The sequence below is a fragment of the Sus scrofa genome, chromosome 3 (genome assembly GCF_054392235.1).
Source record: "Sus scrofa isolate SSC_HxYL_T2T_F1_AM1 chromosome 3, Sscrofa_HxYL_maternal_Yorkshire_Landrace_v2.0, whole genome shotgun sequence".
NCBI lineage: Eukaryota > Metazoa > Chordata > Mammalia > Artiodactyla > Suidae > Sus > Sus scrofa.
In genome coordinates, this window is record NC_139385.1 from 113,486,067 (window position 1) to 113,506,013 (window position 19,947).

The 19,947-nt window shown below is 35.6% G+C and overlaps 1 protein-coding gene across 2 annotated transcripts in view; it reads left to right on the forward strand.

The window, feature by feature from the left end:
- SOS1 (SOS Ras/Rac guanine nucleotide exchange factor 1) overlaps window positions 1–19,947 on the forward strand; it is a 153,619-nt gene that overhangs the window by 69,039 nt on the left and 64,633 nt on the right. For both annotated transcript variants that reach the window (XM_021087586.2, XM_021087587.2), the window contains exons 3-6: window positions 2,363–2,494; window positions 4,477–4,641; window positions 6,254–6,463; window positions 9,919–10,062. In XM_021087586.2, coding sequence (XP_020943245.1) covers window positions 2,363–2,494; window positions 4,477–4,641; window positions 6,254–6,463; window positions 9,919–10,062 — 651 coding nt within the window. The remainder of the gene's footprint in view (window positions 1–2,362; window positions 2,495–4,476; window positions 4,642–6,253; window positions 6,464–9,918; window positions 10,063–19,947) is intronic.

Genomic DNA, 19,947 nt, shown 5'->3' on the forward strand with positions numbered 1-19,947 from the left:
TTTTTAGACTATGTCATGACCCATTTGTAAGTCATAAAGTCACTTTAGAGCATTGCCCAACTAGCATTTTTATAAATGAGTAGGAAATATCAGTGCATTGCATATAGTAATAAAAGGTTTTGCTTTATGATACTTTTTTCAGTTTACTATGTATATGATGTATAAGGATGTAATATGATGTAAAAGATTTGGAATTTATTATTTCTTACTATGCATTGAAGTCCCCCCAGCAAAAAAAGTTAGCAAGCCATAGGGCCATACTGTTGTAAGGTTTGTAATCATGGTAATACCTATTCAATTATTAACCATGGGTTAAATCTATCAGTATGAAATTTTTAGTTGGCACTCATGATAAAGTTAGTCCTTAATCTCTTAATTGTCATTTTTGGATTAGCAAGTCTATAGTATTGTCTTGGAAAAAGGAAAAAAATAATCTTGTTTTGAGTATTCATTTCCACCCTTTCCTCCTCCTTTTTTTTGGTTAAAGTCCTTTTTCATTTGCTGAACTACCCCAATATTTTGGGCCTTGTATTGCCTTTATTGTGTGAGGGTAAGTATCCTGGCAAATAGCTTTTCAAGTGAGCTCTTGAAAAATTTTGTTAACTCCATTTTTTTTTTTTTTTTTCTTTTTGGTCTTTTTGCCATTTCTTGGGCCGCTCCCTCGGCATATGGAGGTTCCCAGGCTAGGGGTCTAATCGGACCTGTAGCTGCCAGCCTACTCCAGAGCCACAGCAACGTGGGATCCGAGCCAGGTCTGCGACCTACACCACAGCTCACGGCAACGCCGGATCCTTAACCCACTGAGCAAGGGCAGGGATCGAACCCACAACCTCATGGTTCCTAGTCGGATTCGCTAACCACTGTGCCACGACGGGAACTCCTGTAAACTCCATTTTTAACTAAATTTCTTTCATTAGAATTAAAGTGATCACTCTAATATTTGGCAGCTGACTTAGCCTTGAACATAGATGAGAAAATTTATTAAACTTGAATAGGTTAAACTATTGTCAGTTTATAAATTTGTTCTTAACATGTCCAGGAATCAACATTCCATTCCGCACACACACACCTCCCCCCCCCCCCGCCCAGAATATCACATAGGAATCCCTTTTTCATTTTCCATTTTAATAACAGTTGACACAACTTTTAATTTTCATTTATCATCAGAAATGATCTAGTAGTTTTTACATATTACTATCTAATTATAGAGCTATTCATAATGTGTTAAAATTATGTAAGAGTGACCTCTGCTGGTTTTAATTATGACATCCTAAAAGTGGATTTTAAAATCTTCAGAGCATGGAAATTCCCTGATGGCTCTTCAGGTTAAGGGTCCTGGGTTGTCACTGCTGTGGCTTGGGTTTGATCCCTGGCCTGGGAACTTTCACAAGTGAATTACATTAGTTTATTAAAATAGGGAAATTCAGCTTTAACATTAACACGAATTCTTAAACTTTCAATGGAAATTGTAATGAAATAAGTGTGGGAAGTGTGGGAAGTATGGGAAGTATGAAATACTTGGTTAAAAATTAATGACCTGTGGAATTCCCATCGTGGTTCAGCAATAACAAACCTGACTAGGATCCATGAGGATGCAGGTTCAATCCCTGGCCTCGCTCAGTGGTTTAAGGACCTGGCGTTGCCACAGGCTTTGGTGTACATCACAGACATGGCTTGAATCCCACGTTGCTGTGGTTGTGGTATAGGCTGGCAGTTGCAGCTCCGATTTGACCCCTAGCCTGGGAACCTCCATATGCTGTGGGTATGGCCCTAAAAAGCAAAAAGAAACTTCAAAAACTAATGACTCGTGGAGGATTCAAACTCTAGTGATAAGCCACAGTGTATTAAAATTAGTTATTAATGTAAACCCTTGATTTCCATGATTTGTAAATAGTTTTGAAGTCAAGTACATGATGGATAAAGAAAAAAATTCTTAAAAGTTTCAAGTGCCGGTGCTATTTTTGCTTGTAATTGGTGTTGAAAGAAAAGCCAAATGAGAATTGGATTGAGATATTTGCTTTTTGAGCTTAGTTCTTGTTCCTTGAAATTTTATATAGACGATGTTTTAAGTAGCTTCTACTTACTCTTGTCATTAGATTTATTTTTCACAGTGAAGTTGAAATTCAAAATGTGATTTTCCTCCTAGATAATACAAGGAACATTTAGTCTCTTAATTGCCCAATTAAGAAACTAGTACATTGGCAATTACAGTTTTCTTTTAGCTTAAGTGTGTTTGTAGTATAAATTATACCACATGTGAAAAGCCTGCTTGTTGGTATTCTTTGACTTTAAAAGTAAATTGTAAGCAAAGAGTACTAATTAATGTATTTGTTGCTTGGTTGTTATTTTCCTATTTTCCAAGGAACGAGTTCAAAAAAGTTTCCCTCATCCAATTGATAAGTGGGCAATAGCTGATGCCCAGTCGGCTATTGAAAAGAGGAAGCGAAGAAACCCTTTATCTCTCCCAGTAGAAAAAATTCATCCTTTGTTAAAGGTAAAGCTGAAATACTACCTTCTTGTCTTTTAAAAGTAAAGTAAAACCCATGATTTTCAAACACAAAGAATATATTTTATGGATAATAGAGTCAACTGAAGAGTGACATTCTCTCATTTAAATTTTTCCAGGAATTTGTCATGGGGAGGGATGTTATAATCGGAAGGTATAAGTTGGGCAGCATGATTTAAAGTAATTCCATACAAACAATAAGAATAAAGCAAATTGAAAGGATTCAGAAAAGTCATAATTGTGGATTTTTATTCTTCTCAGGTATTACTAGAATCTCAAAGAATTTGTAAAATTCCTGTTTTTGTTGCTTAAGCCTAAGGGTCCCTATAAATCCTTCTGATCTTAATCCTTCATATCAGTAGATGTGTAGGAACCTCTCTGAGACTGCAATAGGGCTATGTGTAATCTTTGAACAAAAATTCCGTAAAGATCATCAAAACTGTCTAGTCCTACTTATCATTTAAATTAGTCTGTCAGTCAGTTGAATCTCTCCAGAACTAATAGAAAAAAATAACTGCTGGAAACTCTAATAATGCTATTTCTATTTTGTTTAATACATTGAGCAAACTTAACTATCACATCAGAAATAGAGGTATTATAATAATTAAAACCTTAATATTTCTGATAAGAATAATTTTGTGCATACTGTAATACAAAATGCTAATACTTGCAGAATGCTTAATGCTTATCTAAGTTTTATTATTCAACAAAGTTAATTGTTATTGTCCCCACTTTGTAGATGAGGTAATTGAGACAGAAAGTGAGTAGGTAACTTTTAGTCCAAGGGCTCTAAGTGATGTGTTAGGCAATCCAAGTCTGTTTGATCTTGTCCAAGATTTAAAGCTGAACACTTGGATGGTTAAGACTGTCAAAAGGCAGTGTTTTGTCCTTCGTTGTTTGAATACAAATATCTGACCATATCTTACAAACTGGTCTGAAGAAAATTCTAAGCTATTAGTAGTTGCATACTTCTTTATAATTCTCTTTTCATAATCTTTATAGCTATACATTGAATTATGAGAGAGTTAACATTAGGATATGTGCATGCTGTATTAACAGTTCTAAATGTTGAGTTTTCTGGTCTAATTGTGGATATCACTTCTATTTATTAATACATCCATATCACTATAAACAATAGTTTTTAATATATTCTTAAAAATAAATGCAACCTGTTCCAACTTATAAGTAAACTTCTTTTTAGAAAAAATTACAGTTGATTTTCAATGTTAAAGTTATTATACTATGTATAAGTAAGCTTTATTTTGCAGGGTTTTTTTTTTTTTTTTCCCCTTAATTGGATTGTTTAGAAAATAGAATTTATTTCCATGTAGAAACTGGTCAGCCCCACAAAAGCCCATACTCTCTTTGAAGTCTAATAATATGACTGTTTAATGTGCTCTTAATAACCACCATTGTTTAGCAGGGCATGTGGCATGAATTTTTTTTCAATGTAAACAACCCAGATACCCGGAATGTACTACTAGGGTTTGGGGAGGCCCAGGTTCCTTTGGATAGGAGGATAGAGGTATAAGGATAGTAGATATTCACAGATACCAATAATATAATAACGCTTACTCTGCATTAAGGAAAAAAAAACAAAAAACAAAACACCTCTTTTGTCTTAGTTAATTCCAGGTATTCTGAGTTAGTTAACAATGAGCATTTCTCCCCTCCCCTAAACTTGAGCTCCCCTTCCTAGGTTAGGAATTATCTATTTAGTTATCTGTATTTCTTAAGTATTTTACATTTTCAAAGGTAATTTTGCCCTACTTTTTCTTAGCTTACATTTTCAAATCACAATATACATATATATATATATATATATATATAATTCATAGAGGAACCACTTAAAATTAAATGCTTTTGATAATTACAGGCCTCAATAATAGTTAAACTGTATACAATTTTTTAATCAGTGTGTTAAATTTATAGTAAATAATTTTAAACGTGCTTTTCTTTTAATTTTTCAGGAGGTCCTAGGTTATAAAATTGACCACCAGGTTTCTGTTTACATAGTAGCAGTATTAGAATACATTTCTGCAGACATTTTAAAGCTGGTGGGGAATTATGTGCGAAATATACGGCACTATGAAATTACAAAACAAGATATTAAAGTGGCAATGTGTGCTGATAAGGTAGGATACTGATCTGTATGTTTTGTTCTTCAACTTTTGTACCTGACTTATTGGATGCTAACATACTACTGTGCGGAATAAAATTGTATATTATATGTTAGGGCATACCATTAGTAATCTAATAGCAAGAACTCAAGATATCACTTTATGGAAATTAAGTATTACATGTTTAGTATTAAAATGTGTTTAAACATGTCATGTAGCTTTTCTTTTATGTGTTGGTGCATGTAGGGTTAGTAATAGTGATAATCGCATTAGCTAATTTCTTAAATTTGTATCGGGATTGGAAGACTTAGAAGGTTATGGATTTACTTGAAAACAATTTTTGAAAATATAAAAATACTAAACTCTGGGGCATTTTATTTCAATGCGTAGCTTTCTTTAGATACCACTTGTATTGTAGTACTATGATAAGAGCAAACATTTATTGAAAGTTAAGCATATATGTGACTTAACTCATTTTTCGTTATGATACCCCTCTAAGGTAAATGTTCTTATCTGCATTTTATAAAAGGGAAACTGAAGTTCACAGAGAAATCGGTCCAGAATTTTCTGAGGAGTTTTAAAGCCTAGACTCAAACTCTATATCTGAGTGTAGAGCTCTTAGTTATTGTGTCAGTATTTTTATTTTATAAAAATGACTTTTCAGAAAAGAGAATATTTTCTGATGAGGCATTTCATTCCTTTTTTTCCCCCACTATTATTGATTTGGAATACTCTTTCTGATTGCTGAATGCGCTAAGATATAGTTTAGTATTTATTTGTTCTTTCAGATGAGATTGGGCATATTCAGGGTGGTATGGCTGTAGATCATTTGTTATTTCAGATGTGAACGTGTAGAGTAAAAATCACCTGATCTGGAGGTCAAATGTTTTGATGTTTTGTAATGAATAAGTATTTGATTGTTAAAGTTATTTTTCAAGAAATAAAATATATTGATACTTTTAAATGAATTGATAAAATATTTCTGAGTACATATTATGTGCTCACATAGGGAAGAAATGCAAGAGAAGCATAAAACAAGTCTCTAGAGTTGATGAAGGGGTACTTATATTTGCAAAACAAGCAGAAAGTAATATGAGACAAAAGACTGTTTCATTGCGTTGTAGTGATAATGATGTAGAAGTTTACAGGAGAGGAAAGATGAGTAGTAATATTAGACTTCTTGGGAAAAAAAAGCAAAATAGGACTTGTTTTGATTGATCTCCAGCAAATATAGGCAAAGAGGCCAACAGGAAGACTGTGAGAATTAATCCAAATAATAAATTATGTGAGGCCCTGGAATAAGGTGGTGATATCAGGGGTGTCTGCTAAGTTGGAGAGAAATCCAAGACAAGACTTAGAAACAAATTAGAGGTAGTATGTTAGACAAGATTTAGAAACAAGTTAGACGGGTACTAGTATTGACAGAGAACTTGGAAGAGGCAGTTTGTGATACAGATGTAGAATTCTATCTTAGAGAAGCTGTGTAGAGGGTGGTGGCATTATATCCAAGAAGAGGTAATTGTGTGTCTGCTATTTATTATTTAAGAACTGTTTTCAAATAACTTAGGGTGCTTAACTTCACATTTGAGTATATTACACTTTAAAAAATATATCTCTGACTATGTAGGTATTGATGGATATGTTTCATCAAGATGTAGAAGATATAAATATATTGTCTTTAACTGATGAAGAGCCTTCCACCTCAGGAGAGCAAACTTATTATGATTTGGTAAAAGCATTTATGGCAGAAATTCGACAATACATAAGGGAACTAAATTTAATTATAAAAGTTTTTAGAGAACCCTTTGTCTCCAACTCAAAATTGTTTTCAGCTAATGTAAGTATAATTGTGTAAATGTATATATCCTTGCATGTGATGGTAATTTTTTATGTCCCCTCAAATTTGAATTTGTATCATTCATGATTGTTTACGATCCATTTTTTTTAAAGTGTAGGATTTAATTCATTGTGACTATGAACATAAAGTAGCTACAACAGTATCAATAAATAAAGCATCAGAAATTAAAAGAAAATTTTAAATGGACCGAATGTATAAGTACAAATGAATTCATAGAATCTTCCATGTACTCCAGAGAATAAAACCTCTTGTGAAAGATTTCTGTGTTTAACTTGACTCACTTGCATCACTGAGCCAGTGCTTTATCAGCACTAACTATTAAGTGCCATAGTTGGCAGTGGGGATGCAAAGACTAAAAAAACGGTTTCCTATCTCACTTTAGTCTAGTCAAGACAAAAGCCAATCTTGCAATACCATGTGGTAATTACCATAATGGAAGTATGGCAACAGTATTTTGGGGAGCACATGGGAAGCAGCCATTAACACTGAAAATTAGAGAAGGGATTACAGATTTTACAGTAGTAATCAAACCAACCTTATTGGGTCCTGGAGAAATGCTAAGTGAGGACAGTTAAGATTTTCTAAGGGAATTGTATTGTAGTAACTTCTAGAACTGTAACTACACAGGTTGATGGCGAAGGGGTGCTCACTGCAGGGGCTGAGATGGGGTCTCAAGTTATGACAGTGAGTGAGCATTATAAAAGAGTAGTGTATGAGTTGCACAAATCTGTAAAAGTAGTAAAAACTATTGAATTGTTCACTTTAAATGGATGAATTGTATAGTATGTAAATTATACTGCAATCAAGTTGTTTAAAAACAGAAAAGGGGAGTTCCTGTCGCAGCACAGCGGAAACAAGTCTTGACTAGGAACCATGAGGTTTCAGATTCGATCCCTGGCCTCAGTCAGTAGGTTAAGAATCCGGTGTTGCTGTGAGCTATGGTATAGGTCGAAGATGCGGCTCGGATCTGCATTGCCGTGGCTGTGGTGTAGGCCAGCGGCTACAGCTCTGATTAGACCCCTAGCCTGGGAACCTCCAAGTGCCATAGATGTGGCCCTAAAAGGCAAAACACATACACACACGCAAAACCCAGAAAAGGGTAAAAGAATAGGCTAAGATTTCTTAGGACACATAAATCAAGAACCATAAAATTAAAAATTAATGAATTAAACTTCATTAAAATGAGAAACTTTGCTCTTCAAAAGCCATTATTAGCAAAATTAAAATATAAGCCACAGATTGGTGGAACCTATTTGAAATATCTAAAGAGGACTTGTATTCAGAATATATAAAGAACTTTTGCAATTCAGTAATTAGAAAAGCAGCCTCGGAGTTCCCGTCGTTGCTCAGTGGTTAACGAATCCGACTAGGAACCATGAGGTTGCGGATTCGGTCCCTGCCCTTGCTGAGTGGGTTAAGGATCCGGCGTTGCCGTGAGCTGTGGTGTAGGTTGCAGACGTGGCTCGGATCCCGAGTTGCTGTGGCTGTGGTGGAGGCTGGTGGCTACAGCTCGGATTCGACCCCTAGCCTGGGAGCCTCCATATACCACGGCCCAAGAAATAGCAAAAAGACAAAAAAAAAAAAAAAAAAAAAAAAGAAAAGAAAAGCAGCCTGATATTTTTAAGTGGGCAAAAAATTTGAACACTCTATAAAAAGAAGATATACCAAGGAGCAAAAAGTGCATCAAAGAATGTGCTGGGGATCCAGTGTTGCCCTGGGCTGTGATGTGGGTCAATGGACACGGCTCAGATCCTGAGTTGCTGTGGCTGTGGCATGGGCCGACAGCTGTAGCTCCTGTCAACCCCTAGAACTGGGAGCTTCTGTGTGCCACAAGTGCAGCCCTAAAAAGCAAAAAAAAAAAAAAGGAATGCTCATTAGTAGTCATATGGAAAATGCAAATTAGGACCATAATTAGATACTACTATACACTCATTAAAAAAGCTAAAATTGAAAAGACTGATAATACCAAATGTTAAAAAAGAATGTGGAGCAACTGCTTTTGGGAGTATAAGATCCCTATGTTGCTTCTGAGAAGGTAATGTGGTATATAAATACTTAGAAAAAGAGTTTGGTAGTTTCGTATAATACATATAATATGAACTGTAAGCTAGTCATACTTCCTAGCAGTTCCACTATGAAATCACACTTGAATAAAACATTCATTCAAAATAGATCAGTGGATTTTAATGTAGCAGTACAAAATTCATTTAATATTTCACATTGCAACTAACCTTTAAGAAGCTACCATTAATTGACTTGTATACTATCATGAATTGATATTCACTCCATATATATGAAATGCTCATAACAGGCAAATCCATTAAGATAGAAAGCAGGTGATTAGTGGTTGCCAGAGACCAGAGTGGGTGTGCAGAGAAAAATGGGAAGTGCTACTAAGGAATACGGCCTTTATTTCTGGGGTGATGAAGATGTACTAGGGTTTGATGTTGATGATTGAACAGTCTGTGAATATGTGAAAACCATTGAATAGTGCACTTTAAAAGGGCAAATATTGGAGTTCCCTACTGGCCTAGTGGTTAAGGATTTGGCATTGTCACTGCTACGGCTCAGGTTCGATCCCCAGCCTGGAAACTTATGCATGTTGGCCAAAAATAAATGAATAAATACATGGGAGAATTTTATGATAAGTGACTTAAATCTCAGTAGAAGAAGTATACAGAAAAAGAAAAATGTATTCACAATTACTTGAATAAACTGTTAAAATATTCCTCCCTTTTCCAAGTACATATCTTTATAAAGCTATATTTTTCTTCATGTACTTTAACTAAAACAATGTATCACAACAGATTGAATGCAAAAATACACCTGAAGCCAGCTGTCTTCTCTTAAGCTAGGTGTCAGAGATTTGCAAAAAATGTAAAACAGTGCCATTCTCACTAAGTTTATTTTAGAAAAATATAATTACTTTTAATACAAGTACTGTTTATTTGTTTATTGGCCACATCTGCAGCACATGAAAGTTCTTGGGCCAGGGATTGAACCAGCACCACAGCAGTGACCAGAGTCACTGCAATAGCAATGCCAGATTCTTAGCCTCCTATGCCATAAGGGAACTCCTATTGTTATTTTTAAATGAATTAAATGTTTTATAATTGTCTTGGTTTTAATTTCTAATATAGTAATTATTGATAGGAAATAATTCCTAATATAGCGAACAAAAGCCCTTTGGAGTTTTCAGAATTTTTAAGAGTATGGGGGAGTCCTGAGACCAAAAAGTTTAAGACTTAGAGAAATGTACCTGCAAATTTTACTTTACTGCAAAAGGAATTGTTTGCCTTTTACTTATATTTGTAAGTTAAGTCTTCTTATTGTATCTGCCATGTTAAATTTCATGATTATAAAATGACTTATTGGCTCAAAATTTGTTTTTATTTTATGGCTTAACTGAATTAATGTGTTCTTCCTCTCAACAGGATGTAGAAAATATATTTAGTCGTATAGTAGATATACATGAACTTAGTGTAAAGTTACTGGGCCATATAGAAGATACTGTAGAAATGACAGATGAAGGTAGTCCCCACCCATTAGTAGGAAGCTGCTTTGAAGACTTAGCAGAGGTAAGTGCTTTAATTATATACCAAAAAAAGATCTGCACCTGGAAGGCTGTTCATTTGTGTTAAAATTGGGATCTTAATTCTTGTTTCCAGCTAACAGATAGTAACTGCCAGTTACACAACTGTATTGCCCCTTTCTCAAAGGGTCATTGTCAACATTTGTTTCTATTAATCTTACAAAACTTAGAAAAAGTAGCCTTGTCCATTATAAAATAGCAGATCCCACAGAGGGAAGCATTTATAGCTGACGGTTAATTCACTATCTTGTATAGCAAGGCTAAGAAAAGATGATGAATGCTCTATCAGTGAAAAGGCCACAGAACTTGGACCTGAGGTCAGACTACTTGAGTTGCACTCTAAACTCTGCTACTTATTAGTTGTATGTAACCACAAGCAATTTACTTCACATCTCTAAATGTCCATATCTATATTTGTAAAATAGGATAATAATATGACTCAGGATTTTTGTGATAAATAATATACCTGAAGTATTTAGTTAACCACCTTCATACAGCTACTCAATATATGTTAACTGCATTATTATTTAGAATAGGAGGGATGAAGTGAACAGGAAAATAAAATCCAGGACCTAGATGATTCAGATATAGGGATAAGAAAAATGGTGATTTCCTCCTTAATATTTCAACTGCGAAATAAATGAGTCAGTCCTAATAAGTTATCCTTGATAGTCATTCTGAAATTTATAGCTCTTGCTTTTATTCAGTTTCTAAAATGTGTATCTTTTATTATAACTCAGAATTTAGTTTATCTAACAAAAAAATTAGGACTTTCAGGAAAATAATATGCTAAATTTAAGCTTCACTACAGCCCCTCAGTCTTGCTTCAAACAAATTGAAATCATAATGTATAAAAAGAAAAAAGGGAAGTTCCTGCTGTGTTGCAGTGGGTAAGAATTTGACTGCAGGGAAGCAGGTTGCTGCAGAGGTGTGGGTTTGATCCTTGGCCAAGCCAGTGCAGCAGGTTAAAGGATCTGACCTTGCTGCAGCTGCAGTGTAGGTCTCAGCTACAGCTCAGATTCAGTCCTTGGCAGTGTGTGTGTGTGTGTGTGTGTGTGTGTGTGTGTGTGTGTGTGTGTGTGTGTGTGTGTGAGAGAGAGAGAGAGAGAGAGAGAGAGAGAGATAGAGATCACTGGCTTTTCTTAGTGGATTAAGGATCTGTGTTGCTGTGCCTGTGGTATTGGCTGGCAGCTACAGCTCTGATTTGACCCCTAGCCTGGGAACTTCCATATGCCACACGTGCAGCCCCAAAAAAGAAAGGAAAAAAAGAAGAAACAAGATCAGAAATGGAATATACATTCAAGGTCGTGACCTCTGGTAGCTGAGTGTTTAGCTCCTAAGGATGATGAAGACTAAATGTACTCTGTGAAAGTGAGCAAGACTTCTTGCTCTAAGACCTTGATTATAATAGGATACTGGGGAAATGTGCCAACCTGCTGCCTATAAGGTTTTATAGAAAGTTTAGACTGGAGGTTGGAAGACAAAAACACTACCTTAAAACAATTAAACCTCAAAATTTAACAAAACATTCCGTGATAATAAGCCAGTATGATTACAGAGCCTAAAATCCAAAAATCGTTTTAAGAGCAAGTTCCTGTCTGGAAAAGTGTTCATAAAGAGATGAGAAAGAAGAAAAGGAAACCAAAAATTAAAAACCTCCCTCTAAGAAGTTTCATATATACAAAATTCCAAATGTAAGACAAATATTAATGCTCAGAATGATATCTAACAAAGTCAATTATTAGAATATGAATTCATTCCAGATGAAATTAACTTGTATAATAGATTTCTTATAATTTTGTACAAAATCAATTTGCACAAAATTAATTTTGTATAATACAAAGAGTTTAAAACTTGGATGCTCAAAGGGATACATGAAGGAATATGATCCATTTGTAAAGAAAACATTGTGAAACAAAACAGGTGGAAAGGAAACAAGAGGAAATGAAATAAGTATCAAAAGAAACAATTAGAGATATTGGGAATTAAATATATAGGCATTGAAATAAAAGCTGTTTGTGTAATTGAGGAGTTCACTGAGACTATGACACAGAGAGACCAAGATAAGAATATTAAATTCCAGTTAAAAATGATAAACCAAAAGGTTTTTAATATACATCTAATAGGAGTTACAGGCAAAGAATGATGGAGGAGTAATATATGAAGAGATAAAAATTGAGAATTTTCCAGAGATGAAGACACAGGATTTCAGATCAAAAATAAATTCCAAATATAGCACAGGATAAATGAAAATAAACTCATAGCCAAAAACATTGTAATAAAACTATAGAACATCAACGATAAAGAGAAAGTCTTAAAAGCTGTGAGAAAGAAAAGAGAATGTAACCTGAAAAAGAACTACAGTTAGACTGATAGGAAGTTTGTTGTTTTTTTTTTTAACAATAGAGGCTAGCAGTCAGTTGAGTGATAATCTTCCCAGTATTAAGACAAATAGAATTTTCTGCCCAATTAAGCTTTTATTCAAGAAGTTAGTACAGGAGTTCCCATCGTGGCGCAGCGGAAACAAATCCGACTAGGAACCACGAGGTTGCGGGTTCGATCCCTGGCCTCACTCGGAGGGTTAAGGATCTGGCGTTGCCATGAGCTGTGGTATAGGTTGCAGACACGGCTCAGATCCTGCGTTGCTGTGGCTGTGGTGTAGGCTAGCAGCAATAGCTCGCATTAGACAGCTAGCCTGGGGACCTCCATATGCCACGGGTATGGCCCTAAAAGGACAAAAGACAAAAAAAAAAAAAAAGAAATAGTACAAAATTTAAAATAATAAACCTTACAGAGACAAATATTAGAGATCTTCATGACCTTGGAATTGGCAAAGATTCCTTAAACGGGACACAGAATCATTAACTTTAAAAGAAGGGATTGATAAATTGGACTTCGTTAAGTGTAGGAACTTCTGTTCATCAATAGACAAAATTAAGCATGAAAAGACAAGCTATAGACTGGGAGACAATATTTGTAATATATATAGCTAACGAAAGGAATCATATCCAGGGTATGTAAAGAACTCCTACAGATAAATAGCTGTAAGACAGCTTTGTTTTTTTCAATAACAGACTAAAGACCTGATTAGGTACTTCCTAAAAGAAAAGATGTTCAGTATCATCATTAGCAAAGAAATGCAGTTTAAAACTTTAGAGCAGTTGAAATTCTACATTGTTGGGGGAAGGGGTGTAAATTGGTACAGACACTCTGGAAAACTGGCATATCTATCAAAGCCGAGGATACAGTGTACCCTGTGATCTAAGAGTTTCACTCTTGGGTATATAACAAGCAAAAATGAATGCCCATATGTACCAAAAGACATATTCAAGAATGTTCAAAGCAGGTTTATTTATGATAGATGATTTGTGTTGTATTCACAGTGAGATGCTCTCTGACAATAAAAAAGAATGAACTACTGATTTTTCCCCCTTTTTTTGGCTGTTCTGCAACATATGGAGTTCCCAGGCCAGAGATCAGATACCTAAGCTGCAACAGTGGCAGCGCTGGATCCGTTAACCCACCATGCCAGGTCAGGGATTGAACCTGTGTCCTTTCGCTGCAGAGACACTGCCCATCCTGTTGTACCACAGTGAGAACTCCACTACTGATTTTTTTAAAAAGACCACATGGAGTTCTCTTGTGGCTCAGCAGGTTAAGGATCTGGTGTTTTTACCTTAGGCTTTGGTCACTGCTGTGGCACAGGTTCCCTGGCCTGGGAACTTCCACATGAGGTGGTTGTGGCCCAAAAAAAGGGAAGATACTGTTGAGTGAAATGGGAAAACTGAAAATACTATATAAGTTCATTTGTGGGAAGTTCAAAAATAAAACAGATCTTTGGGAATAGAGGTTGTTATAGTAGTGGTTGACTCTTGAACATGAAGAAGCTTGTCCAAGATGCTGGTTTTTTGTTTTTCTCTCTGGGTGGTGATTACACAGAAACATTGTATGCATGTGTAAAAATTCACTAAATTGTGGACTTCATATAACTTATACCTCAGTTTAACAAAAAATGAGAGGGAAAAGTGAGAAACAAATAAAAATAGACATATATGACCAAAAGCGTTTACTACCCATAGGCCCTCACTACAAGAAGTATTAAAGGGTGTTCTTTAACAAGAGGGGAAGTTATACTTAGAGAAAAGTCAAGGAATATAAGATCTTACAGTGAGGAATATGTTGGTAAATTTTATAAGCTACTGAATATTTTAAAAACGGAACTATTTTTTTTAAATTACAAACTAAATTTCTAGGCACTTAAAGTGGGCTTGTATTCAGAAGATAAGAACAACTTTAAACTGTCTTTAAAATTAAGAAAAATTTAGGAGTTCCCATCATGGCTCAACAGAAATGAATCCTACCAGCAACCATGAGGTTGTGGGTTTGATCCCTGGCCTCTCAGTGGGTTAAGGATCCGGCATTGCCATGGGCTATGGTGTAGCTCAAAGATGTGGTGTAGTTCGGATCCCACATTGCTGTGGCTGTGGTGTAAGCCAGCAGCCATAGCTCCGATTGGACCTCTAGCCTGGAAACCTCCATACGCCACAGGTGTGGCCCTAAAAAGCAAAAAAAAAAAAAAAAAAAGGAGAAAAGAAAAATTTAGAGAGTTCCTCTTCTGGCTTAGTAGGTTAAGAACCCAACTAGTATTTATGAGGATGTGGGTTCAATCCTTGGCCTTGCTCAGTGGGTGAAGGATCCAGCATTGCTACAAGCTGTGGTGTAGGTCTCAGATGTGGCTTGGATCTGGCATTACTATGGTTGTGGTGTAAGCCGGCAGCTGCAGCTCTGATTTGACCCCTAGCTTGGGAACTTCCATATGCCACAGGTGCAGCCCTAAAAAAGAAAACAATAAAATAAAAATTAAGAAAAAAATTTATAGGTAATAAACTATTTGATTTTTTTAAACATTTAGGCAGATCATTAAAAGAATAGAAATACTACCTGTAGCTTACAACATGTAAGAACTATAGGAACACTTTTTATCATTTCCACTGATGATAGGAAAGAATAATAAAGGAAAGAAAAATAGTGATAATGAAAACAGAATAGAGTCATCACCCCACATATCCATGGGGAATTGGTTCCCAGGAATCCCCTTCCCCTGTCGGAATTTGTGTCTGCTCAAGTAACCTCATGTGAAACTGTATAGTGCATTTGGCCTTCTGTATCAGCAGTTGAGGAACCCACAGATACAGAGGGCCGACCGTAATATACAAAGAAATCCAACTACATTGGACTACTATACTACTAACGCAGTATATGTAAACGGATGAAACTTGCCTCTTTAAAGGAAATAATTATTTTTTATTTTTTAAAGGTGCATTTTATGTAACTTGTAAGAGACGTACACAGAACAGAACCACAGAAATATGTAAAATAAAGGGATTGAAAAATCATAACATAAAAGCAAATAAATGGAAGCTAGTATATAAATATCAATTGATATAATTAAAAAAGGTAAGCTTGGGCAGGGGGAATGTTAGTGAGAGTAGAGAGGAACACTACCTAAATAGGAAAAGGGGCAGTATCATGAAGCTATAACAATGTGTATGTGCCTGGTTATAAAGCCTCAAAATACAAGAGGTAGGAGTGACAGAATTGCAAGGTGAAATGGGAAAATACACCATTATGGTAGGAAATTATACCATATCGCTATCAGAAACAAAACAAGATTAAGGCTATAGAAGATTTGAATAGGAACATGATTAAGTTTGATCATATATATGGATGATTCTAGGTTCTTTTCAAGATGTAAATTATATTACAAAAGTGGGCTACAGTGTTAGATTAAAAAGGAAGTCTTAAATTTCATATAATAGCATATAAAATGTCTTTTCTGACTGAAATTACAATCACAGTGATACGTATAGGCTTTTTAGGGCCACACCTGTGGCATATGGAAGTTCCCAGGCTAGGTAGGCTCAAATTGGAGCTGCAGCTGCCGGCCTACACCACAGCCACAGCAGTGCAGGAGCTGAGCCAGGTCTGTGACCTATACCACAGTTCATTGCAACATCGGATACCTGACCCACTGAGCGAGGCCAAGGATCAAACCTGTGTCCTCATGGATACTAGTCAGGTTCATTTCTGCTGTGCCGCAATGGGAACTCTCACACAGTAAATATATTTTTTTAAAAAAAATTGGAAACCTTAAAAATGAGTTTCTAATTCTCTTGTGAGTTTGAGGCAATGACAGTGAAAATTTCAAAATACTTAAAACTGAACAAAAGTGAAAAAGTACTATGTAAACAAACTTTGTAAGATGAAGCTAAAGCAATGCATAAAGAGAAACTTACAATTTTAGACAAGTATTTTTGAAAGTAGAAATAACTAAAAATAAATGAGTAAAGGTTTCAACCTAGGAAACAGGAAAGATAAGGTAAATTTGAGAGACAATAATAATAGAAACAACAGAAAGGAGGTAATAGAAGAACAGAATTAATGAACTAGATAGCATACAGTAGATATTTCAAAACTTCTGGTAATGTTGATCAAAAGAGAAAAAAGGAAAAGCGTAAATATTAGGAACAAAGAGTTATAACTACAGATTGCAATTTTTATTTTTTTATTCTTATTTTTGCTTTTTTGTCTTTAGGGCTGCACCCACAGCAAATGAAGGTTCCCAGGTTAGGGATCAAATCAGAGTTATAGCTGCAGCCTACATCCTAGCCACAGCAACTTGGGATCCAAGCCGAGTGTGCAGCCTACACCATAGCTCACAGCAAAGCCAGATCCTTAACCCACTGAGCAAGTCCAGGGATAGAATCTGCATCCTCATGGATGCTAGTCAGATTCATTTCTGCTGAGCCATGATGGGAGCTCCAGATGGCAAATTTTGAAATCATGTAGGAATACTAAGATGCACTTAAAATTTTTGAGAACTTGGATGGACTGATTAACTTTAAAAAAATTTTTTAAATAGGAAAACTGACCTAAGAAACATATATCCTAATTAAATTAAAAACCATTAAACATTAAAATATCAACTCTGTGTTTCAACAAATGACTTGAGGCATACATTGGTGCTACGAGTTTTACCAGTCTTCAAGAAACAGTTAATCTTACTCTTAAAAATTGTCCCCTGCAAAAGGCTCCACTCAGTTTAGAACTATAGGAGTTCCTCTTGTGGCTCAGCAAATTAAGAACTTGACTAGTATCCATGAGGATGCAGGTTCAACCCCTGGCCTTACTCATTGGTTTAAGGATTCAGGGTTGCTGCAAACTCCAGTGTAGGTCGCAGATGCGGTTTGGATCCTGTATTTCTGTGGCTGAGGTGTAAGCCAGCAGTTGCAGCTCTTATTTGACCTCTAGCCTGGGAACTTCCATATACTGCAGGCATGGCACTAAAAAGCAAAAAGAAAAAGAGAAAAAGAAAGAAAATCATAAAATAGGTTCATAAGGATGATCAAAAATAGGGACACACTAGAACAAACAATCCAAAAAATTTTAGGGAACCATAAAAGGCCCAGAATTGCGAAGGCAATCCTGAGGGAAAAAAACCAAGCAGGAGGCATAACTCCCCCAGACTTCAAACAATATTACAAAGCTACAGTAATCAAGATAGTGTGGTATTGGTACAAAGACATATGAGACCAATGGAACAGAATAGAGAACCCAGAAATACACCCAGACACCTATAGTCCATTAATCTTAGGCAAAGGAGAAATTAGTATAAAATGGGGAAAAGACAGTCTCTTCAGCAAGTGGTGCTGGAAAAACAGGACAGCTGCCTGTAAATCAATGAAACCAGAATACCCCCTCACACCATGCACAAAAATTAACTCAAAAATGGCTTAAAGACTTTAACATAAGATAAGACACCATAAAACCCCTAGAAGCGAACATAGGCAAAACATTCTCTGACATCAACTGTACAAATATTTTCTTAGGTCAGTCTCCCAAGGCAGTAGAAATAAAAACAAAAATAAACCAATGAGACCTAATCAAATTTTACAAGCTTTTGCACAGCAAAGAAAACCATTAAAAAAATGAAAAGACAATCTAAAGAATGGGAGAAAATGGTTGCAAATGATGCAGTTGACAAGGGCTGAATCTCCAAAATATACAAAGAATTTAACAACAACAAAAAAACCCAATTGAAAGATGGGCAGAAGAGCTACAGAGACATTTCTCCAAAGAAGACATATGGATGGCAAACAGGCATATGAAAAAATGCTCAGTTTCACTAATTACTAGATAAATGCAATCACACCTACAAAGAGGTACTACCTCACCCTGATCAAAATGGCTGCAATGAATAAGTCTACCAATAACAAATTCTGGAGAGGGTGTGGAGAAAAGGGAACCCTCCTTCACTGTTGGTGGGAATGTAAATTGATACAACCACTATGGAAAACAGTATGGAGGTACCTCAGAAAACTAAATATAGAACTACTGTATGATCCAGCAATCCCATCCCTGGGCATCTATCCAGAGAAAACTTTCATTCAAAAAGATACATGCACCCTATGCTCATTGCAGCACTGGTCAACGATTGTCAAGACGTGGAACCAACCTAAATGTCCATCAGCAGATGAATGTATTAAGAAGATGTGGTGCATATACACAATGGAATACTAGTCAGCCATAAAAAAAGAAAGAAATATGTGGCTCAGCAGAAAGGAATCTGACTAGTATTCATGAGTGAGTGGATTTGATTTCTGGCCTCACTCAGTGGGTTAAGGATCCGGCGTTGCTGTGAGCTGTGGTATAGGTCACAGACGCAGCTTGGATCCCACATCATTGTGTCTGTGGTGTAGGGTGGTAGCTGCAGCTCCAATTTGACCCCTAGTCTGGGAACTTCCATATGCCTCGGATGTGGTCCTAAAAAGTAAAAAAAAAAAATTTAAAAAGAAATAACAACCATTTGCAGCAACATGGATGTAACTAGAGATTCTCATACTAAGTGAAGTCAGTCAGAAAGAGAAAGACAAATACCATATGATTTCACTTATTTGTGGGATCTAAAATATGGTGCAGATGAACTTATCTACAGAACAGAAACAGACTTAACAGGAGAACAAATTTGTGGTTACTGAGGGGGAGGAAGTAGGCTGGGAAGAAGAGCTAGACATTTAGCTATTGGAGTTTTGGGTTAGTCAGTGCAAACTATTACATTTAGAATGGATGAGCAATGAGGTCCTACTGTTAAGCACAGGGACTATATCCAATTACTTGTGATAGAATGTGATGGAAGATAATATGCAAAAAAGATATATATATATATGTATGTATGACTGGGTCACTGCTATATAGCAGAAATTGACAGAACATTGTAAATCAACTCTAATTTTTTAAAAATAGGGACACAAAAAGGAACTCAGTTTATCAGGATTATGTAATATTATCAAAACTGGATAAGAGTAATACAAGAAAAAATATGAACAACCCTCACATATTGACAAAAATGGCAAAGTTCATTCACCAGTTTATAATACAGTATAACACTGTAACTAGTATGATATATCTTAGGAAGTTTTCTCTTAAGCAGTTAAAAATTTTAAGAAAGTTAATGTAATATTTCACATTAACATTAAAATCTCAACAAATAAAAAACATAAAGTTAAACATCCTTTCAGGAATTTTTTTTGAGCAAAGTAGAAGTAGATAGGACTTTTCTTGATCTCTTAAAGGATGTCTATCAAAAGCTATAAAAGCTGTACTTAATGACTAAGCTGTAGGAGAATGCCATTAGGACTACTAATTTAGCACTCTAATAGAGGTACTAGTCAAAAAACAGAATAGGAGAGACAAAACTGTCCTATTTGTAGTCAACATGGTGTCTATATAGCAATCTAAGAAAATTTATACAGTATTGGAACTTGTTAGGCAAGTTTAGTATAGTCGCCAGATAAAAGATGGAACAGATAAA